This window comes from Camelus bactrianus, chromosome 7 (assembly GCF_048773025.1).
Source record: "Camelus bactrianus isolate YW-2024 breed Bactrian camel chromosome 7, ASM4877302v1, whole genome shotgun sequence".
Taxonomy (NCBI): domain Eukaryota; kingdom Metazoa; phylum Chordata; class Mammalia; order Artiodactyla; family Camelidae; genus Camelus; species Camelus bactrianus.
In genome coordinates, this window is record NC_133545.1 from 16,802,198 (window position 1) to 16,817,720 (window position 15,523).

Consider the following 15,523-nt stretch of genomic DNA (forward strand, 5'->3'; position numbering starts at 1 on the left):
GGAGTGACACTGGGCATGTTAAAGTTCATGAGACTGTTGGACAGCAGTTGGTCTGTCCACCTGCTCTCCACCCACCACCAAGGTGGCTGCTTCTACTCTCACATTGCCTTTTTAGCATACCTTCCCCTCCAGGTCCTCCATACTGCTCGTTAATGTTATACTGAGATGTTGGAGATGAATTATAGCTGAGAACACTGTGTGTGTGTGTGTGTGTGTGTGTGTGTGTGTGTGTGTGTGTGTGTGTGTGTGCGCGCGCGTGATCTCTGTTCCTCTGTTCATGTTCCTGGGTACTGAGTCTATTCAGGTTGGTCATGTTTAAACATATCATGAAAACCCACTAACTGGCAGAAGTTACAAATTAAAAGTGTGGATTTCTCATTCGTGTGTCTGAGGTTGTGTGGCAGGACAGCCTAACAGGGACGTGAGCCAGTTCTGGTCATCAGGACACAGACTTATCATTAAAGAATAAAGGTGGCCAAGGATGTGAGTTCTGGAGTTAATAACCTGGATAGTCCATGTCCTGGAAGATGGAAAAAGAACTGGTATTTGAAAGTCTAAGCTCTAAGAAGCATAAAGCCACATCATCCGAGGAGGACGGGATAGCAAGTACAGAGAGAAAGTGGTGGGCTGAGCTGAAAAGGGCTGGGTTTCCAGGACTGGGAGGACAGAGGCCGATGGGTTTCTCAGGGAGATGGAGCACCTAGGGTATGGCAAGCTCTCAGGGGTCAGCTCTAGGCAAAGGTACTAGTGGGAGAGGATATGGAGGAAAAGGAGCCACTGGCTCAGAATGGAACTCAGGGTTTCAGACAAGGAGAATCTCCATGGTAACCATGATGGTCTGAAACCAGGGGCCCTTCCCTAACTTTCCAGGATGGTGAAAACCTCAGGATTCTTGAACTTAATCCAAAGAATGGGAGTGGCCCCCACTCCTCATGACTGATATTTGATTTCCCACAGGTCCTAGTAGATGGGAACAAGTGCAGATTTAATTCATTTTGGATAAATAAATAGGACATTTTCTGCACTCCAGTCTCATTTTGCAAATTTTTATTATTTATCGACGTTTATTTAGAGGGCACCACCCTCTGCTGCTTCTAAGAAGCCACAGTCTGTACCACGTGGCCCTGCCTTTCGACCTGCCACGGGTGACCGGAAGAGCAGTCTAATTTGATCCATGTGGGATGGCCTGAAAAGTCCTGCTGGGCCAACTAGATTGCTTTGCCTTCCTCAATATGAATTACAGAGACAGAGAGAAGTGGCCAGGAATTGTGGGTACAGAGCCAAGGGGTCATGGAGGGTCAAGGCTGGCACGCACGCGAATGAGTTCAAATTATGTGGGAGGGAAGCCGAGTGAGTGGAGGAGGCCGGGCGGGAGAGAGAGAGAGAGAGAACAACAACAGAACATACGAAAAACAGAGGCAGAGGCAAGAGGAACCTGGGAGGCAGAGAAGCCTCAGCACCGCGCTCTCCGATCCTATGTCCGGTTACTGTGAGATCTGCACGTCCTCCCTGCTCACGACGTACTGTGAAGCCACTCACTGTATTTTTTAATAATGGAACTACCTCTTACTTAAGCTGACTTTCATGTCTTCTTGCACCTCAAACACCCCATTCTTAGGAGTTAATCAGAGCAGAATGAACAGCTATCCCTGTACAGACCACGGCCCTACACTTTTCATCTGAAGTCACCAGTCTGATTCTTGTGACCACTGCCTACGGTTGTGACTTTAGAAGATAATGTGCTCATTTGCTTAGAACAGGTGAGGCTTAAAGGAAACTACGACCAAGGAGGTGAGAACCAAATCGCGAGTTCTGTGCCTTCTGTGGCAGCTGCGATGATTTAGGTCCCTTTGTGTCCCAGACCATCACAGGAAAACCATCATGGAGGGGAAAGGAATGCGACCTAATTTGAACTCAGTGCCATCCTGACATCTCTGAGCTAAAGAACAGGATCAGAAATACGTTACAGGACTAGCTTAAGTGCTGCAAGGTTATGAAACGTGGGCTCTTTGAGTGGACTCGCTTTGAAGGCTCAGCACAAGAATACTCAAAATTATATCCCAAGAGCAAAGCAAGTTTTCCCTTGATGGACGTATTTACAGCATTAATTCTGTTGTAGTGCTTTCAACTCTGCTAAGTAGAAGAAATGAGTGTCAGAGTTTTGACTAGGAGCTGGGGGGAAAGGTACTCACAAAATCTACACTGAATATTCTGTTTTTGGAACCTGAGTCTATTTGTAGAGGTGTAGAAGGAGGCAGGGGGAAAACTTGTCTTCGGCCGATACCAGTCAGAGAACAGTTTTGGCAAAACTTGCTAGTCTGAAAATATCAAACCCTCTTTTTGTCTGAACTGTGTAATGCTCAGGTGCCACTTCCCCCCATCTGTCCCTTCTTACCACTGGCGTTTTTTTGCCTGAAAGTTTGGCCCATAATTTCACAAAGTAGTTTCTGTCTGTAGAATTCAGGCACTCCCAGTCACTCGAACCTCTAAACTTCCTAGGAGACTTTTCAGATTTCAGCTGAGGTTGTTTAATATCTGCTAGGGGAAAAAAAAATCAAGTTTAAAATAAAAGACATAAAACAGGACAAAGCAATGTTCTGAAGTGAGAGAAATGTTTTATATCTGGATTTTGCCCAAACACAGCAAAGTGTATAGTTAAAGTCTGTGAATTTCAATTTGAAAATAAGATAGCTAAAAATATATCTTAGGCTATGATAATAATTATTACTGTAAATTATAAAGTGACCCTGTAGCACCTAGTAGATACGTCCTGAGAGTATACTTAGTGTTTAATCAATGTAAGCTTATGAATGGAATTAAAGGAAGTAAAACCTGGCAAAAACAATGGTTTCCAGATATTTAACTGAAAAGTTCCCTTTATAATTACTTTCCATTTGACAAAATTATCCTAAAAGGCTATAACAACAACAACAACAACAACAACAACAATAATAAAACATGCAATGCTAAGAAACTAAAAAGGAGTGGAATGGATGATGAGGTCACTATTTAATAGTATTCATAAATAACGTCTAATGTTTCCTTTAAAACATTAGAACGTCCACTTACAATATAAACAGTCCAAGTTTCTATTACCGCACACGTATAGGGGGCCCAGGTGCAAATACCTTTGGATATGTAGGAAAATCAACACTTTCAGTATCACTCTAAAAATGCCAAAATGAATAAATTCCACATGGACCACTAGCCAATATGGCCGACTGAGCAGATGAGGGAAGCTATCTCCAGCCAAGACAAAATAAACACAGGATAATGTATTACAGAAGTTTGTTTTTGATACATAGCAAAATTGAAACCAAGAAAGAAAAATTTCCAGGTGCTAGAAGTGAAGGGAAGATTCCAAGTAGGAGGAGTTGGGAATTGAAGCTAAGAGGCAGAGTGTTCTGGGGGCTAAGGTTTCTGGACTGAGAAGGGAGACCAGTCCCTGTGTGCTTCATGTATAAGACCGGAGAAGTTGGAAAGGGAGTGTCCAGAAATCTCAGCCCATGGACCTCAGGACTTGGCCTGGGCACAGTCTCACCTGGAGTGAGGGTAGGAACACCTGTGGGAAATCAGACTTCTAATCCTGTGCCGTGCTGCTGGTATGGAATCTGAACTTGAACTCCCACCAAATTGTGTGGCAATCCCGAGCCAATAAAAACAAGGTAAAAAATGTTTCAGACAAATAAAACTATTTAACCACAGCACGGAAGTCGGAAGCTCCACAACCCAGCACCCGTCTTGAGAGAGGGGAAGAAACTCAGAAGACGCAACAAATGGGCAAATCCACACCCAAGGTCCCAAGGTGATAGAGCATTCTGCAAAGGAACGCTGTAGTAACTATATTTATAACAATCACAGACATGATAGGAGACAATCGTTATCGTTATGGAAACATTCTCTGTTAAATCCCTGTGATGGAAAAGCCATTCAACTCATATTCGTTGAGTATCTGCTATGTGCCTGCCAGACAGTGCTCTGGACGTTGGGGATATGGCAGTAAATAAAAAGTCCTTGACCCGTGGGACTTGACATTCTACTGTTGGAGACAGACAGATAACACGTCAGATAATGTCAGGTAGGAGTAAGTTCCCTGAAGGACCAGGAAGCCAGATAAGGAGACAGACTGAGATGGTCAAAGAAAAACCTCTCTAAGGTAGTGACATCTGGACAGTGATCTCAAGCCATAAAGAAGGAAGGCATCAAATATCTGGGGTGCAAGCATTTCAGGCAAAGAGAGTGGCCTTATATAAGGACCCAGAAGCGTGCTTAACACAACTGAGTTACAGTAAAAAATTCAGCAAGGCTGAAGCATAGGAGAAAAAAGGAGACGGTGGGGCTGGATTCTGTGTGCTCATTAAAAAACAAACAAGCAAACAAATGGAAAACCGGAACTCTTGTCCTCTTGATGGAACTCTAAGAACAGAGCATTGTAAAAAAGGCCAGATGAATTTGGAAAAAGTTAAGATAAAATGTAAAGAAATAGAAAGTATATTTATATAATTTCCATAGAAAGGATGCTTTATATATAAAAGCTTTTTTAAAATACAGTATTTGTGTCAGGGTTCCTTCTTCTAGCTCTCTCAGACATATGCTATTTGTACTACAATAGAGACAAATCAAGTTCTATCTGACGATACAGTGCAGCTATAATTCAACAGGTTAATGTCCTAATGGCTTCTCAGCAACAAAACATTTTGGGTAAAGATAATGTGTTTAGATTACTATTAAATTACATTATAATGCCACCACTTCAGTGACTTGGACTCCTATAATAAAGAGTTCATATAGTTCTTAATATAATTTCTAATGTCTATAATACATTAATGGATAAGAGATTCTATTTCTCAATTAAAAAAAAGAAAATATAATTACCAACATCATAATGCAACAAAGTTTCTTAAAGAGATCTTATTCAAAGTATCTCAATTAAAGTCAAACTTGAGGCAACATTAGAAAGAAAAAAATATATATAATATATATATATATGTTACTGTCCAGTCCATAAAAATTACCAAGTTCCTCCGTGTATAGGCTAGTTAAATTAAACACCTACAATGAGGCATACATGAATCTAATGAGGTATGACAGACTTTTAAGTTATTTTATGGATTGGTATCATTATCAAAGGCAGGAAAATATAAATGAAATATTTGGAACAACTGGAACTACATCTCAAATTAATTCAAAATAACTTAGACCTTTTATTTAGACTTATATCTCTTAGCAGTCAAGTGAATTAAAATAATGTTTGTATAAAACATTTTAAAAGAATAGGCACACAACCCAACCGAAATAACAAATGTAGTAGAAGCCACGAATCTAAGATAAAACATTTGTATGTGTATTTCCTAACGTATCATCACACAGACTAAATAGGTTCTTTTACTGAAAAGAAAAAAAAAAGAGAGGAAAGAAAAGATGTTGATCTGATATTACAGGCACAAAGCCATTTCAATAACTGGTAATAAAATTGGAATTTGAGTCAGATTGTGAATATTTTCAAAGGCAAAAGATCCCTATTTTCATAACCAATTTTTCTATAGCAGTAAGATTACTTGCATAGCAAAGCAACGAAGGCATTCTCCTGTCCAAAAACACGAGACTGAAAACTTTAAAGTGTACATTTTTGACATTTAAATAAAACCTTGCAAAAAAAAAAATCAATCAACACTAGTCTGTCTCTCTTTGCAAACACTTAGAAATGTATAACTTGGAAATAGGCTTTAATTTTCAGACAATAGTTCTCAGCCAGAATCATTCATTTTTCCTTCCCACTCAAATGGGACTTTAAAAAAAACACGTTTATTTAGGTAATAGTGAGGTTTTTTTTAAACTAACAAGAGTAATTTATACCTACCATAATTAAATACAAATATATATACATAAAATATAAATAGCTATAAAAATCCCTGTAAAAGAGTTTCAGTACCAAAATATGTAACCATAAAAAGGGCTGAAAACAATAATCGGCACAATTTAAAATATTTATTTACTTTTAATAGGATAGTTACATAATTCATAGCGGAAAATTAAGGGAAATATTCAGTTCATTAAGGAAGTTACTATCACAAAACTGAAGGTGCTGGAAGAAGCCATTTTCCCAGGACAGAATTAAATCTTAAAAGTCTTGTCTCTCTGTGCTTCTGAGAAAGGAATAATAGCAACTAGAAAAATAATCATTTCACATAATATCCATAATCATTTTCCACAGCAAAATAGCTTTTGTAGTAGAAAGCTACCATATGAGTCCAAAAAAATACAGTAATAATGTTCATGTTATATACATGGTAAAATGAACACACTTATGAAACCATTCTAACAGTAAAGCGCTGTATTCTTGAGTGTCCAGTCAAAGGAATAATCAGGCATTTAAACAGAGAACAGATGCAGGACAAAGGAAAGCACGTGAGTGCGTCTTTCCACTCACAGAGAATGAGGTACAAAATAAATGCTTCTCTCTTTTGAACTTCATACTTTGAAATGTCTTCAGTAGAGCCGAACTAATGGGTTCAATACTGGGATACCCTATCCAGGTTGTCCCAGAAAAAACATAATAACAATAGTACCCTGAATCTCAAGAGTGTTCTTTTAATGGATGACTTTATCATGAAGAAGTGAACTGACACTTTGAAGGAGACAGGACATAAGACAGGTAGATTTCAAGAGTGGAAACTTGATGCATAAGATCTGGATGTGTACAGAATCAGGGAAAGGCAGAGGAGAAAAGGGAAGCTAAGACTGGCAGGAAATCAGACAGACACCTGCAGGGAGCTTGAACACACACTAAAGGTTTCCTCTCCTTTGAGCAATATAGGTTTGATACTAAATTTCTGATGTGATTTTGACCCAACCCTATACCCCCACCTCCGGGAAATGTGGTCTTTGCTCAAGGGCTCATCCTTCAAGAACAACATTTTCAAAGATGTTGTTTCATTGGTCACTTCTCAAGCAAAGACATCTTTTGTCTTTCTTTTGCTATCTTTGTCCTTGGAAACCGAGGGTCTTTAGATCTGGTAGCTTGTAGAAGCCAATGTTTGTTCCAAACTACCATAAAAAGAAAACAAAATCCCCACTTATCTGGTAGTTTATTCCTGAATCAGGTAGCTTGTTGGCATTTACCACTTAATCAATCTGAAACACAGAATATAAATGTCTTTGATATTATCAATGACAAAAAATAGCAAAAATGATAAATAACATTTATTGAGTAGGTACTATGTTCCAGGTGTTATTACAGTCTTTTCTGTGTGTATCATGAGTCAGTTTCATAAAAACCTCAGAGCTGATGTCTCCCCACTTCATTCTCCAAGATACAAGCCTACCTGTGAATGTGCATGAAAAAAACTCAGCCTCAGAACTGTTTTGCTGAACTACAATTTCTTTCCAATATTATTCTAATTCTGTTTAAGCCCCTTAATTCAATTAAGGTTGTCAAAGTTTTTAAAAAGGATTTTCAGAGAAGACCACGCCATTTGCCAAATATTTTACCTACTCTGAACAGTGTTGTTCTATTCCAATTAAGGATAAAATGTTATTTAAAAAAAATTTTTTTTTCTGTTTATAGGTTAAAGCTAACAGACACTCATATAAGCACTTACAGTGTGTCAGACTTTGTTCTGGGTGTTTTTCAATAAATTGAACTCATTTAATCCTAACAATAATCTTGAGATAGATACTATCAATTATCTCAATTTTATACATGGGAATTTTGTAACTTGCCCAAGGTCACACAGCTAGAGCCAGAATTTCCAATGATAATTTTGACTTTTAGTGTTATCTTAAATCATAAATTTCTAAGGTTACAAACTTTTAAAAGAGATCTCCAGCTTTTGCTAATCATGACTGTTTTCTCATGATCACCTTTGAGAACAAAGATCTGGTGGTCTAACTTTATCATCAACACAAAGAAACAGTCTCTTCTTACGGTCTTCTCTGAATGCCTGGTCAATAAAGAAAAGTGATTTCTAGAACGATGTTTTTCAAACTGAACTAAGCAATTAATCAAATTCATTTATGCACATACTGTGCTAGACACTTTAGAAATGGTACAATTATCTGAAGTGGAATTTGGAGGAACTTTTATAGTAAAAAGGTGATTTTCAGTGCTGTTATGGAGCAAGAAGAAGTGCAACCAGCTAAGTGGTTAAAACACTATAGATCAGGATTATTTTGAGACTGATTTTTTTTTTTTTTTTTGCTTCACATAAGAACTTACTACTATGCATAAACATTTCCGATACATCTTTTCTGGAGCCCTAACACTAACAAAGAACATAACTGCCAATACCCTGGGTCCTTCTACTGTCCCGGAAAACAATTCAGCATCAATCATGCCAACGCATCCCACCTCACTTGAAGGCAACCAGAGCAGGGAAGCATCTGGACAGCTGGCCTCTAAGAACAGCACCACAGCAAAGCTCCAGAGCGCTCAGGACCGGGTTTTTCAAACTGCAGACTAAATTGCAAAATCACTTTAGTAGGTCATGAGCAGCTTGGAAAAGTAAGATTGAATAAAATAGAAAGTATCAGGGTTTACCACCACAGTAAAGGTATTTCATTATACTTTTGTCTCCTATGTGTCTGTGTGTAGGTGGGTCATGATATTGTGAGCTGTATTCTTAGTTATGGGTTTTGGACTAGAAAGTTCGAAAGCCACTGATCTAACAAGGACTAGCTGTGTGCAATTTTCTAGCACTAAGCTCTGTATTTAATAAAACAGCCTGCTGGGTTCTTCAGGGCCAGCAAGTAGAGCCAGTTGTAGTGAACAGATCATAGATTATAAGAGGAACCTTGTATTTCAGCCGGTCCAACTAGTCACCCAAAGTAAGGAGACTTTCTGGAAGATTCCCGTCATAGAGCGTCAAAGTTCTGGAGAAAGCCTGCTGGTTCCTGTGTACATGATTCTGACTCTTAGAAAGTCCTCATTATGCCAAAAAAGAAACAGAACATGAGGTTGCTGCTTTCATAGGACAGCTTTTTATGTGTGGGACTTTAGTTCTATATAACTTTTTCTGAATAAACACAGGTTCATTGTAGAAAATTTACAAAACACTAAAAGGCATAAATGAGAAAATTAAAATTATCCATAATCTAACCACTCAGAGCTCACAACTGGAACCACACACTAGCCACACCTCCTTAACCTGCTTTCTTCTTAATAAGTAACAAACATTTTCTTTCTCTATGCATTCTTCTACAACATGATTACAATGGCAACATAGAGCTGTATCAAAACTTTCTTCCCATAACTCATTTTTGAAATCCCATTTGATGGCTAGATTATTTTCAGATTTTATTATAAGACAGTAATACGAACATCCTTGTACTTAAATTACTTCCTCATGCTAATTCTTGGATTAGAATTTCTAGGTTAAAAATATGCAACATTGTAAGGCTTTGACAGATACTGTGAAACTGTCCCCAGAAAAGTGCTGTCTCCACGATACAGAAAGTTCATTTACTCTTCACCTCACCAAGAACAGCCATTAATTTGTTTTCCATCTTTGCCATTTTGGTACCCAAAAAAGTCTAATCTGTTTTGACTTACAGTGATAGTGAAGGTTTAATACTTTTCAACATATTTTCTGGCCATTTTAATTTCTTCTTCTGTAAATTACCCAATCATATACCCTTTGTCCAATTATCTTTTGAGGTTTGAAAATAATTGATTTAGTTCTTTAAATATCTGAAGCAGGCTCTTGTGCCCAGGGGAACAATTATCTCTGTTGATTTGAATACTATGTACCAGATTTCTTTTTAAAAGCTGAAGATTGTATTAGCTAACAGAGTGACTGAAGTCCACAAAGTTCTTTTTCTCCCCCATTGAGAGCATTTTGCTGAGGAACACAGCAAATGAAAGTGGTATCAACTTTGCTTGTAAAGATAGATGGAAAACGGCAATTTAAAAATATTTATGTTCTACAATTAAAAAGCAGGAGTTTCCCTTCTACCAAAAACATTAATAGTAAAAACCTCTCACCAGTGAGGAGTTGGTAATCTTTTCTACTCCTTTCCTTGAAACACAAACAAAGTGTTGTCCAGCTGCACTGAACTGGAGACATCTGCACAACCAAAACACAGACATAAACGCAGAGCTGGCACCATCACGGACCCCCGGGAAGGGTGCTAAGGCTTCTTCCAAGTCAAATGAAGGGAAATCTGGCATCTCGCTTTGCATTAGGACCCTGATGAAAATGCAACCCCAAATGCCTTAAGACACCTCAGAAACAGCTGCCCAAGGAGGAGACCAAGTACATTTCTAAAGTTCTTCACCTAAGTGAGGTATCGGTGCCTCTGAAATGCCCCGTGCAAGGGTCATAAAGACTGGGTGCTTATCCAGATCATACTCCTCTCTTGCACAATCTGCTCTGTCCCCACATCCAGTCCAAATACCTTGCATCTGCCCATTCCTGCCACGATGCCTTATTTCAGGCCCTTACCTTCTTGTCAGGACTACTGCCATGGTTCTCAGCCATTCTTCCTGCCATCTGTATTGCTCTCCTTAAGTTAAAGTGATCCTCCATGCCAACTCGGAGACGGGTGCCTCTAAGATAAAAAAAAATCTAACCATTCCATGGCTCCCCGTGGTTAGAAGGTCAAGTTTCCAAGCTCCTTAACATAGCACAAAGTGCCCTTTGGCTCTACATGCACCTGCTCCTGACATCTGAGTGCTCAGAAGACGCTACGCCTGCTCTTGCCTCCATGCTTAGGCACACGCTGTGCCCTCTCCTAAGGGACCTTGCCCTCTCTCCCATCCGTCTGCTGACTACTTTGCAACCTTGATGGCTTAGCTGAAGAATGAGCTCCTCTTGGAAGTGGTTTCTGACCCAATTCTCACATCCCAGGCTGAACTCAGTGTCCTTCCTTAGTTTTCTTATGACATTCTGGAAAAGTTAAGACTTGGGTTTTCTTGTCTATTTGATGCTAAACCTATCCTAGCTCGCTGTGGGGCCTCCAGTTGCCCTAATCACATGGTATTATAATGAACCCTCTTATCTGTCTCCTTGATGAGAGAGAGAGCTTCTTTAAGTGTCCTCATCAGCTCACTGTATGTAGCCACTATCATGGTGTCTGGCATATAAGAAGTGCCCGATCAATCCTGTTGGAGGACTTGAACTAACCTAATAAAAAATAAGCTATGATATATTAAAAAAAATCACCATATTAATTTCATCTTGGGCAAACCAGATAAATCAGAGGGTAATTACTAGTATAACATAGGCTCTTCATTATACAGAAGGAGTCCTGCATCCTGGATTGTAAAACTATCAATTTCCTCTACTGCCCTTGAAGTAACACTTTGCATACAATTTTTGTGGACGCATGCCTTTTGTGTAAGAAAAAACACTTACACAGGCATGCAGTCATCAGTTCCACTTTTAAACACAGGATGCCCAACACAGCTTAGCATGCTGCTGTGCACACAGTAAGTACTCAATAAATCTCTTGAAAATTCTTAAGAGTTAAATCTTAGATTGGTTGCTCTGCTTATGGTTATTTTCTTTTATGTGAATGCTAGGATTCACAAGAGTGAACCCACTGAATATATTTAAATGTGACCCTGTCCCCAGTCAGAGGAGATTGGTTGAAGGATGAGCATCTGACCCAAGGAGAGCCAGTCTTCCCCTGGAAAAAAAATATATATATATATTTTATATATAAAATATAAAAAATATATATTTATATATATATATATATATATATATATATATATATATATATATATATAAAATCTTAGGGCCAAGGAGCACGTGAATTAATCCCTTTCTAACAGTGGGAGCTGCCAGATGTAAAACCAGGTGTAAAATTTAAGAGCTCTTGATGGTCATGTTCTCTGCCATGTACAGAAAATGACAGAGTCATTTAAAGCATAGGGGATGAAGCCAGCATGGAGAAGATACAGAGATGAGAAATGACGAGAGTCCTGGAGGTGACAAGAGTCCAGGAGACGATGAAAACACTGGGGATGACAGGAGTCCAGGTTATGTTCAAAGATGGTCCTCAGTCTCCCTGAGGTTCTGCTGCACCTCTGCCCTCCCCATAGTTCGGTTGTGTAAGATACTCCACTCCCTCTAATAGATTCACATACAGTGGCTCAGGTTGGATTCCTGTCACTCTCCAGCAAAAGAATCCTGATGGTATGAATAGATAAATAAAAAACAGATTCGCCTGAATTTTCTCCCCACTAATTCCTTTAAGTGATTCAACCAGATGGTTCGGCATAATGAAGGTATGGGCTAATTTATCTGTGGTTCCTATTCAGAGAGAGAGGGAAGGTACTCATTTCAAGCAAAATTTACTTTCAGGTAATGTGTCAACGTGAATCTGAAGCTCTCGATCACAGTGTCATGGGCGTAAAGGACTTGTCTTCTTCCCACAAATTAACTGTGGGTTTGGAATCCTTGTGGAAGAGATCAAGACTGAGGAACTGCAAAGTCTTCCTTTCTCAGAGTTTGTTTTGCTTCTGGACCTCTCAATAAAGCAAGAAGCCTGAGAAATTTTTCTAATCTAGAAGTGAATTTCCCTAACGAAGAAAACGAAACTTACTGGCAGTATGGCACTGCTTCAGCTGGAGCTGGAACTCATGTTGGAATTCGCACAAGTCTGGACCAAAGGCTCCTTGCTGACACCAACTATTAAGACCAGCTCTATCAGCTGGCAGCAGGAGTACCACTTGCTGGGTATCCCTCCAGAGGGCGCTCTTCCAGGCTGCGATGGCAGGCCACAAAAGAGACGCAAATGTGCAAAGACTGGCAGCCTTCTAAGAATCTATCCACGGGCCCCACCCACACTGACTTGGTGTTGCGGAGGGAAGCTGGTGTACAGACCACAGTGCCCTGGGATGGCTTATACCTTGCTGCTCTGACTGCCCCGAGCCCACAGCCTTCCCTTCCAGCTGCCCTGTTCCTCGGCAGACACCTGCTCCTGGGCTGCGGCTGGGCTGCTATTCTGCGGTGCTCCCCCATGTTTCTGGGGATGTCTCTTTCTGGCTCGCTGCCTGGAAGCACTGTCCCTTTGGATGGAGCTCTCTCTGGTCTGGCTGGTCCCCTGATGGGTGTGTGTCTCTTTAACAGTCTGCTGGGTGGGGGCCACGCCATCCTGCTCTGAGGGGTCAGGAGCAGTCTCTCCCTTCTGAGAACTTCCTCTTCTATGACTCTCTCTCTTTCTTCTTGGATGTTCTCCAGGAGCAGAAGTGCTTGGTGGTGACTCTGCAGAGGCATCCTCAGTAGGTTTATTTTCCTGAGATAATCCTCCAGGATTATTTCTTTTTGAAGGTGGTCCCTTTTTGGACATGGCTACCTTCTGAACCTGGGCATTTAGGGGGAGGCTGGCATGGGCCTTTTTTCTGGACTAAACTTTTCCCCTTTTCTCTTCCTGTAACTGGGCCTCTGTAAGTAACGGTGCTGTATGGGGTGGGTCAGCAATGCCTAGTGTATGGCCTTTTTCTCTCTGGTCCCCCTGAGGGCTCCCAGGAGGGCTGGGGTTAGGGGGGCTGGGCGCCTCTGGGGGAGTGGGCTCTCTCTGGGATTCTGGCTGCCAGGCTGCCTGCTGGCCTCCAGGTGGCGCCCGTTTGTGATGTGCAGGCCCCTTAGGAGTCTCTTCGTGGATGAGGAGTTTTTTTTTTCTAGCTCCGGTCTGCTGCACTGGCTTTTGGTTTTGGGGCGAGGCCTGTATGTCTGGAATCTTCTTGCTAGAGGAAAGGCCTGCTTTGGGAGCCTGCCTTTCCTCTGCAGGCCTCGAGTCACGCTGGGCTGCCCTAGTGTTCTGCGGCAGCTGCCGTTCGGAGAAAGAAGTGGGGATCTGTGGGAGCTTAAGTGCCTGAGCCCCCTCTTCCTGGGGCGGATCAGGGGCAGGCTGTGGTGCCCGGTCCTGGGCGGGGGGACTGACAAGAGGGAGTTTCACCTCCCTGACTTTCTCCTCCTGGACTTGCCGAGGACTGTGGCCCTGATGGGGGCTCCGAGTCTGTGGCTGCTTGGGACGACGGGAACTGATGAGAGGCAGTTTACTGGGGTCTCCTTCCTGAGCTGGCGGGGGCCTGGGAGAGGGAGTCAGGGTCTGATCTGAGGCGGTCCCTGAGGCCTCCGCCCGGCTGGGTGAGAGGAGTTTGGGTGTGGGTCTCCGACTCTGGAGGGGAGCGAGGACCCGGGGCTGGGGCAGCCTGGTGGGAGCCAGCCGGCTTGTGGGAGGCAAAGTCACTGGGTCTTCCCTGTCCTGGGTCTGTCTGGTGTTTGTTGAGCCCTGAGGGTGTGACAATTCTGGGTAAGGAGTGCTGACCCGGACGACTTCAGCTTTGGGGACTCCCTCCTCTAGAGGTTGCTGAGAATCTCCCAGAGGTGGTCCAGGTGTCTTGGCCTTGTCAGGACCAGAAGGATCTCTTGGAGCATGATGGGAACTGTTGGGTGGCAGGTTGGCTGACTCAATTTCCTCATCCTGCATTCCCTGGGGGCTGAGGGATGCTGGGCCAGACCTCTGTGCAATTTCAGACGGGGGAGGGCCGGTGGGGAGTACTGTGGCCTCCCCCGATTCCTCATCCTGGTTCAGCTGAGGGCTGTGTGCTGGCAGTGGGTCAGGGTGCCGAGGAGGCCCTTGGGAAGGAGTTGGGGAAGGCTGCCCTCCTTCACTGGCTTTCACCCCGGATGTCTGGGCCTCATTTTCAGGGAGATTTGTGGTTACCGTTTTGGAAGAAAGATCTGATTGTTGACCACCCCCATCCTTCTGGTTTGGAGCCTGCTGGGGAATACCAGGCGCTGATGTGCTGGGCTGTGGAGGAGGCTCGGCGCTGACGTGGCCGCCGGGAGAAAGCTCTTCTTGATGGGTTGCTCCCTCCTGAGTCAGCTCTTGGTTCTGGGAGGGAGCTAGGCTCTGATTTTCAGGGACCTTTGCAGGAACCTGCATTCCAGAGAGATGCTCTGTCATCTGGCCATCGGCCTGCAGTTTCGCCAAGCGCCTTGGGGATGGAACCAGGTGTGCTGGCACCCCAGAGGCAGTCTTCTTGCTAGAAGGAGCTCCTGCTTCAATATAAAAAGAAGTTAGCTAAAAATATCTCAACAGGTACGACGATGTAACTTTAGAAATTAATAACAAAAAATCTTTCCCTTGGTTGATGCACATAGGCCCTTGAAAAGAATAAAATTACATGTACTGAAGAATTTAACTGCCCCTTCTCCTTGGCTACAATTTTTCCTATTTAGTGGAATTAGAGCAATTTTTAGTCAATGGAAGACATACACTTTAATGAATAAACATAAAAAGGCTTATTCACAGAACCAAAATCTACACTCAAGTCTGAGAGTGATAAGAAAATTTTCTAAGTGAATGAGATTTTAAAATTTTCACCACCTTAGAGGTCAGTGCTGTTTTTGATGGTAGAAACTAGAGGATGGCCATCTAACCCAGATAAAGTCGCGTTTGTTTCCTTGTTTAATGGCCTTTCTCCTTGTCCTGTAAAGAAACTGTGAGCTCTCTGAGAAGTCGTGCCAGTTTACCAGTGACCAGCAAGGTGCAGAAGCTCAGCAAGCAC

The 15,523-nt window shown here is 42.0% G+C and overlaps 1 protein-coding gene across 17 annotated transcripts in view; it reads right to left on the reverse strand.

Moving 5' to 3' along the window:
* LRGUK (leucine rich repeats and guanylate kinase domain containing) overlaps positions 1-15,523 on the reverse strand; it is a 133,579-nt gene that overhangs the window by 27,954 nt on the left and 90,102 nt on the right. For 8 of the 17 annotated variants that reach the window (XM_074367031.1, XM_074367026.1, XM_074367030.1 and 5 more), the window contains 2 exons: positions 9,983-15,014; positions 2,404-8,458 (listed from right to left, as the gene is read on the reverse strand). In XM_074367031.1, the coding sequence (XP_074223132.1) occupies positions 13,354-15,014 (1,661 nt within the window). In that variant the 3' untranslated portion in view covers positions 2,404-8,458; positions 9,983-13,353. Of the gene's footprint in view, positions 1-2,395; positions 8,459-9,982; positions 15,015-15,523 lie in introns of those variants that run through there. The other 9 variants (XM_074367033.1, XM_074367034.1, XM_074367035.1 and 6 more) reach the window with 7 other exon arrangements.